This window comes from Corvus cornix, chromosome 9 (genome assembly GCF_000738735.6).
Source record: "Corvus cornix cornix isolate S_Up_H32 chromosome 9, ASM73873v5, whole genome shotgun sequence".
NCBI classification, from domain to species: Eukaryota; Metazoa; Chordata; class Aves; order Passeriformes; family Corvidae; genus Corvus; species Corvus cornix.
The window spans coordinates 7,030,173-7,046,334 of NC_046339.1; the positions used below are offsets into that span (position 1 = coordinate 7,030,173).

The window sequence follows — 16,162 nt, forward strand, 5'->3', positions numbered from 1 at the left end:
TTGAATCTTGTGAAATTTCTGAAATGTGCATGTTTGGTCTTAATTTTTTCATTTGTCCTAGGAAGAACAGAACAAGATTTTAACTGACTCTTGTCACTGTGTGATAATTATATTAATAATTATATTTTTTCACGGAGCTAGAGATACAAACACTAGCCATTTAGTTCCCAATATACCCTCCTGCTTCTCTCAGGGTCCACATATTTCTGGGCAAGCATTTTAGCTGATGTTGCTTGGTCAAGGCTCATATTTAAGAAAAGAAGTCATTCCAACACTGGAAGAAGAATGTACACAAACACTGTGGAAGGCTTGATCTTCAAAGGAAAGCTTTAGTAGTTAATGAGTGCTTTTTAAACATAGTTACACTGGTTAAGGAGTAGAGTTAGCAACAGAGGGACATTGGTGGTGTTACTGTACTTGCTGCAGCTATTTGAGACTATGGATGAGACACAGGAATAGTTCCAGCCATGGACATCTTTACGGAAGGAAAGACCACAGGTTCAAGACAGATGGCAGCCACAGCACGTTTCAGCCAGGTCTGTGATCTGGAAAACATGGGGTGCTCTTTTTATTTGTGCTCTGCAGTTTGGGGATGTGCAGTGCGACTTGGTCTCTGTGCATTATAGCATTTCAAAATACTGGGTAAAAGGCACAGCAGTATTGCATCCTGATTTTGTCCAAAAGGAGCAGAATTTTGTTAGCTGTAGAATGCAATGTCGCTGCTTAGAGAGAGGCCAAACCAACTGTATCTGTGATCGGGGATGACATCAAGTGGAAATCTTAGTCCTGAGAACATTCTCTTGCAGGATGGTGAGATTTCAGTTTAGATCAGGATTTCACAAATATTTCTAGCCAGGAAAAACCACTGGCTGATGCCAGGCAAGCACTGTTTATAGTGTCACAGTTTTGGAACCTTGGATGGTGGGGCAATCTCCTAACATTCCCCATCTTGTTTTCCAGATCTAGAGACAAGCAGTGATCTCAACAGTGATGACTTTGAATATGAGGATGAAGCAAAACTTATTATATTTCCTGATCACTATGAAATCTCATTACCCAACATAGAAGAGCTACCAGCACTGGTCAGTGAGTGTGTGGAAGTGGTCATAGGAATTGTCTCCTGTTTCTGTTTTTATTAAGATGATGTCTTGTTGTCTTATGTGCAGTGCTTGTTTGGACATAAAGATCTTTCTTAACTAGCTATAATAAGAGTGTCAGTAATTTTAAAAGTCATCTTTGTTTCTTGTATTTCCTTCTATCTCCTGTATTCATTCCCTTATTATGGTGCCAGCTTGTCCTAGGAAAGCTCACATAGTACATGTGCTTACTCTCCTGCTAAAATAATGATGACAGTCTAAAAGATTAGATGCATATTTGAGTATATAAATAGTCTACTGATAAGCAGTTCTGTATGTGGTTAGCAATAGGCTGAGTGCCAAGTTCTGTCCTGTCACTGAGTCGTGTAAGGCTTTGACTGACATCCACTTGTCTTCCAGGTGACGATAGCTTGTGATGCACTCCTCAGTGCAAAATCACCCTACAGGAAGCAGGAACCTGACTCCTGGGAAGAAGAGCTGCAGGCATCTAAACATGCCAAAACACTTGTACAGTTAGACAATGGTGTTAGAATTCCCCCCAGGTGAGGACAGTAAGGTTTGTTCCTTGTATGCTCTCTAATTCAGTCAGGGTAACTGAACTAAAGGCAGAAACTCAGCCACGATTCCCTTGCGTGGCTGGCTGTGAGGGTTGGTTTGGCCTGCTGTAATGGGAAATCCACTGGCTCCTGTATTCCTGCTGTTTCTCTCTGTTTTGTCTCGCAGTGGTTGGAAGTGCTCCAAGTGTGACCTGCGGGAGAACCTGTGGCTGAACCTGACGGATGGTTCTGTGCTGTGCGGGAAGTGGTTCTTCGACGGCAGCGGGGGCAACGGGCACGCCATGGAGCACTACAAGGAGACAGGTTATCCCCTGGCAGTGAAGCTGGGAACCATCACTCCTGATGGAGCAGGTCAGCCACGGGGCATGTTCTGAGATGAGGTACCTTCTGTGCATGAGACTGACAGTGTGCATCTATTCCCAACTGTGTTCGTGCTTCTAGTGCAAGCGTTTGAGAGTGTGATATGGAAAGGAAACCCTGGGAGCCTGCAAGTGTTGATCAGGGTTGGGGGGGATGACACACACTCCATTCTGAGAAAGCCCATGCCTGTTTTATCTGCTCATTTTATATTTTGTATAAATATTTTTGGGGGTTTCATAGAATACTAGGCTTATAACAGAAGAATGGTATTAGTTTGAAACAACAGATTCTGGAGAAACAATATTTTTTAGTTCTGCTGCATTTCCTAGGGCAAATGGTTCAACTTTCTGTAACAAAGAAACAACAACAGGGTAATGAGCTTTTTAAATTTAGAAGTCTGTTTGTAACAGCATGTATGGGTTTTTTAATCACAGTGGAAAGTGCTCTTTTTCCTTATTGAACAAAATGTTGCTGAAACAGTCATGAACACTCATCTTTGTGGGGCTGCTGTGGTGCTCATTTGTAAAATGTGTGATGATCTTGAGAGGGGGAAAAAGCTGTAGCTGTGTCCTTGTTTGCATATTCTCCAAGTGTGATGTTCTGCAGCGTTGCTGCAGAGGGGATTATGGCGTGTGAGGATTAAATGGAATAAAAACATGAGGAGCTGAAAAAGTCATAAGCAAAGAGATCTTTTGTTGCAGCTGCCTGGAGAAGTAAAAATGGAAGAACACATAGCATGATTATATTTTGGCTTTAGTGCTTATGACTACAGAGACAAAAAATTGCTGTTTAGAGCAGCCCCTTTTTTTAATAACCATCAGTTGAGAGCTTTTCTAAGTCCTGTTCGGTGTTGAGGAAAGGCAACTGTAGTCAGATTCAACCAGCTGTGCCACAGAAACACTTAGTAAAAACCATTTTTTTCTCTCCCAGATGGAATGTTTTTTCCTTGCATGAGCCTGGTCTTGGGTGATTTCTATCCAAATCTCTCAGTTATTGAAGGTGTTTAGGATTTGCCCAGCTGTAGGTTTCAACTGCATGTACAAAACAAACAGGATATTCTGTAGGTTTTTGTTTCAGAAATTTTTCTTTTCTTTCCCATCTTTAGCAGCAATACTTGTTTCCTTATGGCTTCTGTTGTTGTGCCTCCCACTGATCAGCTGCTTCCTCTCTTATGTGGCCTTTGGGATAACAAAGGACAGGCTGTCATCCTTTCCTCTGAATGAGAGGCACCAGCTGTTCTCCACAGACCTTTGTTCTTCTGGATGATGTTTACTTGGTTTCCCTGTAGAAAAATCTTCCCTCCCCCAACCTTCCTTGTTCCTTTGCAGCAATTATTCTGTCTCTGATCTATATTGCTGTGGTACTCATAACCCCTCTGGGTTATAGATGGGCTTCAGGAGAGAGGCTCTGTGGCTGATGGTGACACAAAATCTTTCTGTTTTCTGCTTCCCTGGTTAGAGGTGAAGAGGTGACAGTAGAGGAGTAATAAGCGCTAGTCCCTGTCCTGACATAATTTATTCCTTTTTCACACCAGGAGGAAGGAGAAGGAGGTGGTGCCAGTATTCCACTGACACTCACCCTCCATGTACACAGAGGAGAGCTCTTTGTCTTGCCCTGAGATGTCTGTGCTGTGTACATTATGAAAGGTTTCTGAGGCATTAGCTCCAGCAGATACATCTGGGATCAGGGCAGAAACTGAACCAAACTTCTCTTCCACTCTTCTACCTTGGACAGGATGCACCAGAGAGTCAGAAACGTTGTTTGCCTCAGTGGGCTGAGCACTGGGCAGACTGTGCTACCTGCTGCCTCTCTTGACATTTATTTCAAGTCACTATGAGGTTGCTTCTTTGGGAATAGATTGAGGCATGGAATGGGGCATTGGCCGGGGGAAACCCCATGTGACCAATACTTGAAGGAGTTGCTTTGTGGATGCTAATGTTAGCAATTGTCAGATCCTTTTGGGGGGATCCTGAGCCACTTGTTTCGTTAGGGACAGTGTTACCATTGCCTGATTTCCTCTAAGTAGGAAGGAGAGATGTTTACACAGCCAGAACAGGTGTAAATCTTGAGCTGCGGAAGAAAATGAAGTCAAGTAGCATTGAGATGTTTCTTTTCTTAAAATAATATTAATCATAATGATTGTTATCAGGAAAATAGTTTTTCACCCAGAGGATGGTTGGGCACTGGAAAAATCTCGCCAGGAAAGTGGTCACAGCACCAAGCCTGAGTTCAAAATGTGTTTGGACAACGCTCTCAGGCCCATGGTGGGATTCTTTGTGTGTCCTGCACAGGGCCAGGAGTCGGACTAGATGGTACTGATGGGTCCCTTCCACCTCAGCATATTCTATGATTTTGTTCTCTGTTTAATAATATTCTTTGTTCTCTCATATTTATCTTGGTGGGTTGCCCCCCTCCCCTTCCACTTCCCCCTTTCTCACTCTAATGACACCAGGTCGTTGTGTGTCACATTTGCTGACTTGTCTACATTCCTCATCTGCCAGAGTCTGTATGGCAGCACTGCAGACCTGTGTTTGGCAGCTCTTATCTTCCATCTTCGATTTTTTGAAACAAGTGAGTTCTTTCTCCCATGAACTCAAGCTACACAGCAGAAAGTACTGAAGTCTGGCACGAGCTGGGCTCTTGAGCAGAACATTAGTCTTGTGGTCCATTTCTGCTGCTCTGGGTCAGTAGTCCCAGGTGATTTGCTCTCTGCAGTTGTCAGAGCAGAGGGAAAACAGTATCAAAGCTTCCCCCCTGAAAGCAGTCACTCAAGCTCAGTTGCTGTGTAATCTCACTCCATCAGGTGTTTGAACTTCTTGGGATCTTCTGGCTGTGCTGTGACCTCAGCAGAATACTATGGGAATGTTGTGATGCCATGTGTGTGGATGAACAGTCATGTCTTCTGGGTGCATTTGCTACCACACAGAGGAATTCCAGCAGATGGGCAGCTACAGCCACGCACATGCCAGAAAGGTCATGGGCACCAATGTTAATGGGGCATCTGATGGCTGATCAGCAGCTGGCAGCACAGCTCAAAGCACAGCTCCCTGCTCTGAGAGGTTTTCCATAGGGCTGGTCAATGTTAAAAGTTAGTCTTTGAGTTCTTGGCTAACCTTCAGTGTGTTGTTTCAGTGTGGGTTTGGTACTAGCAGACTTCAAGGAGAATGCCTTTTGTTAAAGGGAATGGGCTGAGTTAGAGCCAGGGTCTGCAGCTGCCAGGAGAGGCCAGGGTAAGGACCTCTCAGAAGTGATATTTGTGCTGTGAACAGCCTTTATCAGTGTTCCTGCTATCTCCTCCTGAGTTTGTTTCTGTTCCTTTCTCCTGGCTAAGCTTTCTCTGTCAGCCTAGATCTGGTCTTATGGAGCAAGGTCACTGTGAGAAACTGCTGGGCACGAGGGAAACTTGCCTGAGAGAAATGCAGGGAGACTGGCACAGGGGTTCTGGATTTTGGTATGAGGAGACACCAAAGCAGTCATTTACTACAGAGGTAGAGACCTGAGCAGAGAAAAGATGGAAGGCCTGTTCAAGTCTTACAAGGGCATGTCTTATCACTTCTATCCCTTTATGATGCTTGCAGCTTTATTGTTTTTTGTTCAAGTAGGTGAAACCTGCTCTGAACTCAGTGTCATTATAGGACTCGCTAGGTAAACTCTAGAAAAGAACATTTTTACTCTCAATTTTTTTGTCCTTCTTTTGGATTTATTAAACTTGGTTTCATATTGAAAATATCATCATTAGACATACTTCTTCCCTTCACAGTCTGAACTTTGCCCTCCCAGAATGTTTATGGGCTTTTACTTAAGGCCATTAAGGGCCTATCATAGAGAACTGAAATGTAGATCTTCCAAACAATAAAGCAAGACATCTCACTCAGAAAATCAGCCTTTCTCCCTAACCACAAGGTTAGATTAATCTTAGAAGTCCAATCCAGTGGTGTGTAATCCAAAAAACCTCTCTTTATTCTAATAAAGAATTCCTCTGTTCTCCCTGTATCTCTGTGTGAAAAGGGCATAAGTGGATTTCTTAAACTGTACTAAAAATTAAAATACTGTTGGCAATAGTGAGTTGGGCTGATATACTCACAGCTTTAATGTGTCTGTCTGTATCTAGTAGCTCTACAAAAATTCATAATCTCTTTTTATCATGTTCAAAATGTGGAGTGGCCACATATCTGAGAACTTTGCATACCCTGTTCCTTGCTTTCCCTACAAATTTGTTATTTGGGGGAGGAGAAATACTATGATCCCTATAAATATTTTTAGGTTTTAATACTGTGGAGGCATATAATTTCTTCTGAGGAGAGTGCTTAAAGCTATTCTGTTAATATATTGACTGAGCTATGTGGGTATCTGTGCACTTCTCTGCTGGCCAGAACCAAACTTGGAGAATATGAACAAGGCATTTTGTATAGGCAGCCCTGCACTGGGAATGCAGTGTTGGTAAACAAAGAGAAGGGATAACATTTGATACTGGGCCTCACTGGTTTCTCTCTGCTTTTGTAGATGTCTATTCCTTTGATGAAGAGGAGCCGGTTTTAGATCCACATATAGCAAAACATTTGGCACACTTTGGAATTGATATGCTGCAGATGCAAGTGGTAGGAAATGGATCTTTTATTTAGCTTGTTGCTCACTTGTTTATTCACTTAGGGGTGGGAGAGAAACAGGAGAAGAATGACACCTGAAGCTTATTTGTGATTCCTTCAGACTGTTATGACAGTATTCAGCTTTGTAAAGTTCAGCCAGCTAATTTGGGGTTTATTGTCTGAGTTCTGGGTAAATCTTTGCTCTCAAATCCAGAAGTTACCTTCTGAAAGAGGTACCTTGTGGTCTTTAGTTTTCATTTTGCACTTTTCCTGGGTCATGTAGCATTTGTCTTCAAGATGAAAAACCTCATCCAATTTGAGAAGAATGTCTAGAGTACTTAATGACAGTGAGTGAAGGGAAGCCTATTGCATGTGTAAACAGATATAAGTAATAAGCAAAAGGAAGCTAAATAATGGATAAGTTAAAAAGAGGCTGAAAGTTCTTTAGGTAAATTTCAGTTTAGATTTTGTCAATAAAAACATTAGAAAATGAGAAAAATGCATTCTCTCAAGTCTAGAAAACAGCATGGTCTAAGGTGTGAAATGCTAGAAAAGGACTGGGGAAAAAAGGGTTCTCTGTGTGTGTCTGTATTAGTGAAGAAGTACATTTAATAACTTGTGTCTTAGTGGATGTTGGTTCCAGTTCTGTTTAAATGATGTAAGAAATCAGAATAGGATATTTTTACAAAGGCAGGTAGGTTTTTTTGTGGTTGTGTTGGATTTTTTGTTTGATTTGGTTTGTTGTTTTCTGGGTTTTTTTACTCAAGCATAGAACCTAGTATGACTACCTGAGAACATGAAAACTGTTAAAAAGGAGCAAATCTGCTGCTGCTTAAGTGCATTTAATTGTCCAAGGGGTGAGAAAACTGATAATAATTGAAATGATAGAGAAGAGTTAAACCGTGTTTTCAAAACTCTTCGTGGTACTAATAAAATTTTTGGTATACTAATGTCCTTGCCAGTACCATGAATAAGAAGTTTCTTTTATCCAAATATTTCTGGAAAGCCTGTTTTACTCAGCAACCTCAAAAACTTAGTCTTAGCTGTTGCAGAGGTTTCACCTCTGGTGTTTGGTCTGTACAGTTCTTTGAGAAGTGACAGAGTAGTGCCAGCAGTAAATGACACAGTAGTGACCCACACCTACAGGCTGAAGGCTGAGTGTTAGAGGGGAGAAACTTCAGTGTCACAAATTATGGGCTTTTACCATTTGAAAGAAGGGAAGAGCCCTTGGATCTGTAGCTTTTCATGTGGTTTGTTTGTTAGGAACAGCTTCTACAGCAGCAGCTATTCATGGCCATTACAAATGGAATAGGAAACCTGAAAAAAAATGCAGTGTTTGATGCTGAGGCTTGAGGTCACAGGCCTGAGAGAAGTGAAGCTCCCAGCTGGGATTGAGGTCACACCAGGGAGCATTTGAAGAACCAGGGGCCTGTGCTAAAGAGCTAAGGCTGTATTGGAGGAGCAAACTGCTGGCTTTCTGACCCTCATCTTCCCCTACATGCAGGATTTACCTTGCCTTGCCCATTGATTTGGCTCTTCATTTTTTGGAGTATAGCTCACAAAGTTGGTGGTGATGGTGACAGCAACATAATTACGGCAGAAGTTAAAGAGACTAAAAAGAAAATCTCGTTGCTTTCAGACAGAGAATGGGCTAAGAGATAATGACATAAAGCCAAGAGTCTCAGAATGGGAAGTGATTCAGGAAGCTGGCGTGAAACTCAAGCCCATGTATGGCCCAGGATACACTGGCATGAAGAACCTGGGAAATAGCTGCTACCTCAATGCTGTCATGCAAGCCATTTTCAGCATCCCAGAGTTCCAGCGAGCGTAAGTAGCTCCAAACTAGTTCTTGTCACTACCTGCTGCATTCATCAATTTATTGTTTTTCTAGGAAAAATGGTAATTCAGTTTTTGTCTCACCTGCAGACAGGTCTCTTCCATTCAGTTCAGCAGCTTCTTGGAGGATTTAGTGATTGTTTTGGTCTGTTCTGGAAAAGGCTGGAACACAAAACCCAATCTGCCTTCGAAATAAAAACTTGCTGTCTCAACTTCAGTGCTGGGAAATCATATGCCACCTTGTAAATTTGATGTCTCACTCTCTCCTTTCTCTATACAGATGCAGATATCTCCATTTCCCTGGGTATCATCAGTATCACATTAGGGGGTTTGTACTGGCCCATGCCAGTATCGCTGCAGGAGTCATTCTGCTGCTCCTGTGTGATTTGTGCCAAAAAGTGGCACAACCATTAATACTGATTCATGCTAATGAAAAACAGTGCACCTGTTGCATGCGGGTCTGGCTAAGGGGGGAAACTATCCAAGCCATATTTTAATTAAATTTTAAAAGAATAGTGAAAAGAGTAGTGTAAATTTATTCTTTCACTTAATAATTGAGAGTAAAAGGACAAAAGCACAACAGAAAAATATGAAATAGTCTTGAATGATCAAAACTGAATGCATCACTCCGAGGAGAGAAGCCTTTTTATATAGGACAGTCCATGGTTTGAAATAAAATTCTGAGTGCCCTTTCCTTCCAAAGCAGCAGTAGTGTATGTGCTGGAAGTGAAGCTTTTAGATTTTGGAAAGCCTCCCAGGTTTTCATGTTAGAAATTACTTTCTGGAGAAGAAGAGGGAGAAAACTTTTGTTTATTTTCTTTGTTAGCCACATAGAGCACAGTCTGTAGATTCATTGAGTGCCAGCTCTTCTACCTCCACTGTTGAAAAATATCAAAATGGACTTTATTAAGGAAGATCATTTTCCACAGCATGGTCCTGGGCGTTTCCTGGAGGACTTAGTGTCATCAAAACAGTGGAGATCTTTGAAGAGAGAGGGCCCAGCACCATGACCATACCTACCCAGCCCATTTCTTCCTGTGCTCAAGGGCAGCAATGCTCAGAGAGTGCTGCTGAATGCTTCACTTTCCAACAGGCTGGTTAGAACAACGTTTCCCTCAGTGTTTGTTGTCAGAATTGTTTCTCCTGTGAAACTCAATAGAAACATTCTTTTTACATATTTTGGTCCTGATACAAACCTGAATTTACTTGGTTATGTTGGTTGGGAGTAGAAAGTACACTGGTTCTCAACTCAGCTCTGAGGTTTTGACCAACACCATCCTGCAGCTTTTGCAAGATTAAGGAATAGAATGTAAATTCCAAATGAACAACACAGCCATATTCTTTATAGCTAGAAGCTTCCAAGTAAAACCTCAATGTCCATTTCTTAATTTCTTTACTATTATTTTTGCATGATAGAAGCACTCATTGGGGATAGATTGAATCACTAAGCTGCAATATTTGAATGTTTCTGCTTTGTTCTTGCTGCCCAGGTATGTGGGAAACCTTCCACGAATATTTGACTACTCCCCTCTTGATCCAACACAAGATTTCAACACTCAGATGTAAGTGACATTTCTCAGTTATTTACTTGGTCAGGTTAAATAGGATCTAAATGATTTAATGGCAGAGCAAAAGAACACCTTTTCATGAGCTCAGAAGTGAGATATGGCACAGGGAGAATGAGAAGATTTGACCACTTAGTTGCAGTTGTAATGATGGCTCATCAAGGAGTCAAAAGCAGTAAACTTTTTTTTTTTTGCTTGAAATAAGTCTTCTTTTCTGTTTTTCTCACATATTTGTTTCCTCCCCACCACTTTCTTCCTTACAGGGCTAAATTGGGACACGGCCTCCTTTCAGGCCAATACTCTAAGCCTCCCATGAAATCTGAGCTTATTGAGCAGGTGATGAAAGAAGAACACAAGGTATTTGCCTGAGTTTGTACAGCCTGGTAACTAGGTAAAAGTGATACCCTGAGGAAAGGGAACAGGTGCTGGGCATTGAGGAACACATGTGGATCCAGCATGGATGGGATGCTTAGCAAGGTGGAATGTGCAGGATACCAAGTCAGGGATAAATTAGTCAGGCACTATTTGTGCAGCGCATCAAAGCGAGCATTGGTTCTGCTGATAAAGTATTCTGCTGCTCCAGTGTGAGTGCAAGTGTTCACAGAACTTGCAACCAATGCTTATCTTCTCTGAGGAACAGCAACAAAAAAGTTATCCAGAGAGTCCTAGAAGCAAACTTCTAAATCCTCTTTAAATTTCAGAAAGAAGTAGAAGGAGCTAAAGAATTGTTTCCAGGAAGTGTCTGATAATATTCCACTTGATTTCAGGAGAAGCTGTCTAGATAATGCAAGATTAGGTTATGCTGGAGGCTTTCATGGAGATGGAGGAGCCAATGCAGAGCCACTGAAGTAATGCATGCTTCTGCCACAGAGGGATGGTGGTGGTTGCCATGGAAATAGATATTTTCATCTACCTTCATCTATCAATTATTGACATAGGAATTTCTCCTGAAATCAGAATGCCAATAAGATTTTGGACAGATGGAGCATCTGGGACAGAGTAGTTTGCATGATCTGGAAGTCCTGTGTCTCCTGAGTAATTGCTTTGTACGGTGGCTATTCACTGTTTTGGAACAGCAAATGAATCCTGCTTGTTCCCATCAAATAAAGTTCAAGACTAATCAGCACTCCACTGGAACAAAGGAATAGTGGGACAGATTTCAGCAAACTCCATATGTCCATATGACCTGCTTTTCTAAACACATGCAGGATTGTGACTGGAAAATACTGTGCTGGAAGTTCAGGGATCTGAGTCCTTGGAATAAAGCTGCACCTACATGTTTAGCTCAGCAGCCACTATTAGATGAGATATTGAGAACTTTTTGATGACAGATGGTGTAAAACTCTGTCAGATTGTGGTAGGCATTTACTGGCATTTAACAGTACTTGTCTTCATTAGTTCAGTTTAATGAAGCTGAAGTTACATACAAGAAATGACTTCCTTATCAGGCAATTCATAGCATATATTAGGATTTGAAACAGACTTTACAGCTTTTGTTGCTTGTATAAAAAAAATCAGGTATAGATATTTTATCTATTCCTTCACTCTTGGAATACAAATCTGTGGTTTTTTCAGGTTGAGGATACTTTTTTTTTGTTTGCATAGCGGTTTGGGTCTTAAATGTTTTTTAAGAGCTTCTGCTTTGTGTCTATAATATTAATTATTCATTTTACTTTTATTCCTTTATTTTTTCCCCTTTCTACATGCAAAGAAGTTCTCAATCTTTCTGAGCCTTTGGAATTCATCCAAAGTTTTGGGGAGTTGTTGGCTGTAAAAGCATTCACAAGAGATCTGCAGTGGTCCAGCACAATCTATATTTAGCTAAACTGTTTTGCAACTGTTGAGGGGGAAAGTATGCCAGGTATTCTGTAAATATTCATGGTGCTGTGGACTTGAAATTTTTCACCGCAGAAGTTTAGCCTGGAAATGGCAGCATTTTTCTTGGACCTACTTTAGGATTAAGAAAAGGCTGAATGCCTAAAAGGTCAACAGCCAGGACTTGATTTTCTGCTTAACATTTCTTCTGTTGTGTTGTTTGGTTTTTTTTTTCCCTTTTTTTTGTCCTTGAGGTGAGATTGCAGGATTCAGTCCTCTTTTGCAGACTGTCACACATGGCATGTTTCTGTTCTTCCTGCTGGAGTGGCTGAGTACAAAGTGTATAGGTGGAAGCAAAGCTTGAATCCAAACTCACTTCATTATACAGCAGGGCAAGTGTGCCACATTCTTGCTTCTGGCATAGGAAGAAGCCTGGGATGTTGTAATGTGAGCTGCTTTATGCATTTCTCTCCCCAGTCCTACTTTTGATGGAAGGCAGTTGAGGACACTGAAGCAATACATAACCCAGGATGCAGAAATCCCTAGAACATCTCTTGGTGCAAGCAATACTGAGACTCTGTCTCTTGATGGGGGCCTTTAAGGTTCATCTTGGCCTAATGTGGTTGGTGGTGTATTGCCAAAAATTGAAAAAGCATTAAAACTGAGAATCTGCTTCTGATTTCAGTGGGTCTGGGAATACTGTACCCTGGTAAAACGAAGAAAAAAAATTTGCTCTTCTAGTGTGTTTTTTATATGCACCATTTCATGCTGCTTTTTCTATTTTTATATTCATATGATAGTGTAAGTGTAGTAAGGAATGAGATTGGCTGAGTTTTTGACAGCCTCTGAGAGCTCCTAAAGGTTATACTTTTGCTTGGATTGTCTAGAAAATTATTTGGTTTCATGAATGGGGAGGGCACCATTCTGAGTAAATCTGAGTAAAAGATTATGATCCCTTCAAAAATGTTATTTAAAAGGCGTAATAGCTAGTGTTGTCTTGAGGATCTGGAATGGTTGGGGAGGTTCTTAGAGTGGTATAAAGGATTAGAAAGTCAAAACTAGGACTCTCTTGGAAGCTGGAGGTTTTCTAATTTAGGGCAGTTTCCTCCTGGTGTAACTGAATGGCCAAAGGCAGTAAGTTACGGTTTTTCAACATGACCAACACCTGCAAATTGCGAATTCATGTCTGCTCTTAACAACCCACCTGGGAACGCATGCTGCACACATTAGTTGTTCTCTGCTTGAGTCTGTACAGCTCTCTGGAAAGGTTTTGCCCTGAGGAAAGCTGCCAGCTGATACACCAAAGTGCTTCAACGTTCTGGCACAGGGTTCTGAAAGCAATATCAAATGTTATAAAACAATGTAGGCTTTCAGCCTTTCTGAAAACTACTAGCCTTTAAAAATCTCCAGTAATCTCTTTAAAATGCCAAATGCCAAAGGACAGGTAGAGTGAGTGCTGTAGGAACTAAGCCATAAAACATATTTTAAACCACCCAAATCATGTTTCAGGACTCTTCCCATTTTTATTACAACGGGAAACTAGGTGAAATGGAACCTATCATTCCTCCAGTGCCAGAAATGGGCCACAGATAGATCTAGTGGAGTAACTTCGAGATATTTGGTCCATGATTGAATAAAAATCCCTTTGTAAAAGCTTTTCTCTCTTTTATTTAGCCTCAACACAATGGAATATCTCCCCGAATGTTCAAGGCTTTTATAAGCAAAGGCCACCCAGAATTTTCTTCTAATAGACAACAAGACGCACAGGAATTTTTCCTACATCTTATAAATCTAGTAGAGGTGAGAAAATCTGAATTACTGCTTCTTTTTCTGGTTATATTAGACAATGAAGGCAAAACTGTTACATGAGCAGCTCATTTTTTACTTGCACTATTTTTAGCCTTAGATACGTAGAAGATGGGACTAATTTAAATGTATTTTGTTTTAGAAACATTTGCTTTTTAAATTCTTCCTCTTCTTTACTTCAGACTCTTGCATGACCATGAACAGGGCCAGTGCTGCTGCTAAAAAATATAAAGAGGTCAAGCAGCATCACTGTACAGGCTATAAGTTTTATAAACATATGTGACCTTTTAAATTGCTGTTCTTGTTTACCATATTACAGTCTGTCATGGAATATTAATGGATTGGGTATTATGATTATTATTGTTATTGTTCCAAATATATATAATTGTTGGGAGCAAATTAATTACCCTGTCCGGCTGTTTTACAAATCCCAGCTGTATGGCATTGAATCATGGAAGGAGGGATTTCCCTGCTGAAAGCAGAGTGGCTATTTGTCAGTTGAGTATTCCTGTACAAAGCTTTAGTTCCACCAAGCTCCAGCTCAGTGCTGTGTGTAAAGGAATCATACTGTGAATTTTAATGCTGTCTTTCTGAAAAGAAATATACAAATACATGCAGTTTTGATGTAAAGCATTTCTTGTCTACCCTTCCTCCCTCGTTTTCCCATTTTCCCCAAGAATCGAGGGTGTTTATTCATGTGTTCAGTCTCTAGATGAAGTTACTCACATTTGTATGCATAATGTTCCACATACCTAAATGCATGTACTGATTATAGGGTGGTTAGAAGACACTTTTCTGTTTCTTGCCTGATAACAGACATTAACATGAACAACAAAGAGGAGGTATATTATTTGCATGACATTCCCATCTAGATAATGGACTACAAGTTGCTTGTTCTGTTTCAGTACATATTCAGAGGGGTAGGAGCTCCTCTGTTTGCTGAGAGGATGCTCCATGTTATTTATCTGAGCTTTCTGTCTTTACTGTAACTTGCCACCTTCCTACCTTCTTCTGTTTGCCTTCACTCAGTCACGTTCTTTGGGTACATACCCTGCAAGTTCCTGTGTGTAGAAAGATGCTGCTGTGGATGCAGAAATTGTGGACTTCAGTGGTTTTCTCTCTATTGAGTGCCACAGCTCTGCATCCAATCCAGTGTGAGCCGAGCTGCCAGATCAGTATCTTCGTGCTTGCCTTAAAACAACCAGCAGCCTTGGGGTTTTCTGACCATTTTGATGATCGCCACAGAAGTGATTTGGTCTAATATTCCTTTCAGAGGAACCCTGTGGGTTCAGAAAACCCCAGTGATGTTTTCCGGTTCCTGGTGGAGGAGCGCACGCAGTGCTGCCAGTCCAGGAAGGTGCGCTACACGGAGAGGGTGGACTACATCATGCAGTTACCTGTGGCCATGGAGGCAGCAACAAACAAAGGTAAAGGAACAAACTGCTCTGTTTGACCCTGGAATGTGCCACACTGTGCCCAGAGATCCCCACCAGCACTGAATCTGCTTTGTCCTGGACAGTGAAACAGTTTGTGAAAACTTCTTCATTGTAAAAAAGGAACCGAACATACTAATGAATATCTTTTAAAAACACACCCAAAAAAAAGCAAAACAAAACTACCAAAACCCCAAATCTACTTTCTGTTCTTTAGCAGCAGATTATAAGATCTAATATGGTGATAGAGAACAGGGTATAAGATAGTTTGTCATCTATAAATCCAAAACACAGAATTTGGATGTTCTGGGCTTTATGGGAGGAGGAACAGAGGATGCAGTGTTGGATGTTGATTTAATAAACAGGAGTGTTTTTTCATGCCTGTGAAAAGCACACTTATTTTTGAAGGAGAAAATGGTCCAGGAGGTTTGAAGACTTGGAGCAGGAGGGAGGCACTGACAAGTTGTGGTTGCCCTGCAGTCAGTGGTGAAGAGCCTTTCGGAGTAGCATAATAAATGTATGCTTGAGATAGAAGTGAATGGGACATCGCAGAAACACGAAGGGAGATGTGCCTCTGATTTCCTACATAATCTGAACATTTAAAATATTTTAAAACTGTGGATACTGAAAAGCTTTCAGCAGAGAAATTTTCCAGCTTTCCAGCATGCTGTGAAGTTTTCCTTTCTCACGCAAGCTAGCTGAAAACAGTGTAGAGGTTTTCGTAAACCGAGACTTTATCTCACTGGTGCAAACTTGTTATGCACAGTCTTGTTATGGTACACTGAAGAAAATATTTTGAAATGGGTGTCATAGCATTCCGCCAATCACTCTGAGAGCTGGATGGTCAAGTGACCAATAGCCTTAGACATTCTTGTAAACCAAGTTGTATAAATGAGATTGTAATTAATTAAATAGTCCCATTTTATCCTGGACTTGAACTCTGTGTCAGTCTTCTCGCCGTCCCCGGTACAACAGCGACATAAAACCAGAAGGATCTATTTTGCTTGTTTGATGAGATCCTATGAAATCCCACAAGATGAAATCCCACAAGGCAGAGAATTTCTACCTAGTTTTTACCTAGCCCACAACTCCTTACATTGGACAAGA

General features: G+C 41.1%; 1 protein-coding gene across 4 annotated transcripts in view; it reads left to right on the forward strand.

Annotated features, from left to right (window-relative positions):
• Nucleotides 1–16,162, forward strand: part of USP13 (ubiquitin specific peptidase 13) — a 52,185-nt gene that overhangs the window by 21,965 nt on the left and 14,058 nt on the right. For all 4 annotated transcript variants that reach the window (XR_005602695.1, XM_039557305.1, XM_039557304.1 and 1 more), the window contains exons 4-12: nucleotides 961–1,082; nucleotides 1,497–1,639; nucleotides 1,821–2,005; nucleotides 6,518–6,612; nucleotides 8,240–8,427; nucleotides 9,927–9,998; nucleotides 10,265–10,358; nucleotides 13,491–13,616; nucleotides 14,896–15,049. Coding sequence is in view for 3 of the 4 variants with exons in the window: in XM_039557305.1 (XP_039413239.1) it covers nucleotides 961–1,082; nucleotides 1,497–1,639; nucleotides 1,821–2,005; nucleotides 6,518–6,612; nucleotides 8,240–8,427; nucleotides 9,927–9,998; nucleotides 10,265–10,358; nucleotides 13,491–13,616; nucleotides 14,896–15,049 (1,179 nt within the window). In the remaining variant the exon portion in view is untranslated. The remainder of the gene's footprint in view (nucleotides 1–960; nucleotides 1,083–1,496; nucleotides 1,640–1,820; nucleotides 2,006–6,517; nucleotides 6,613–8,239; nucleotides 8,428–9,926; nucleotides 9,999–10,264; nucleotides 10,359–13,490; nucleotides 13,617–14,895; nucleotides 15,050–16,162) is intronic.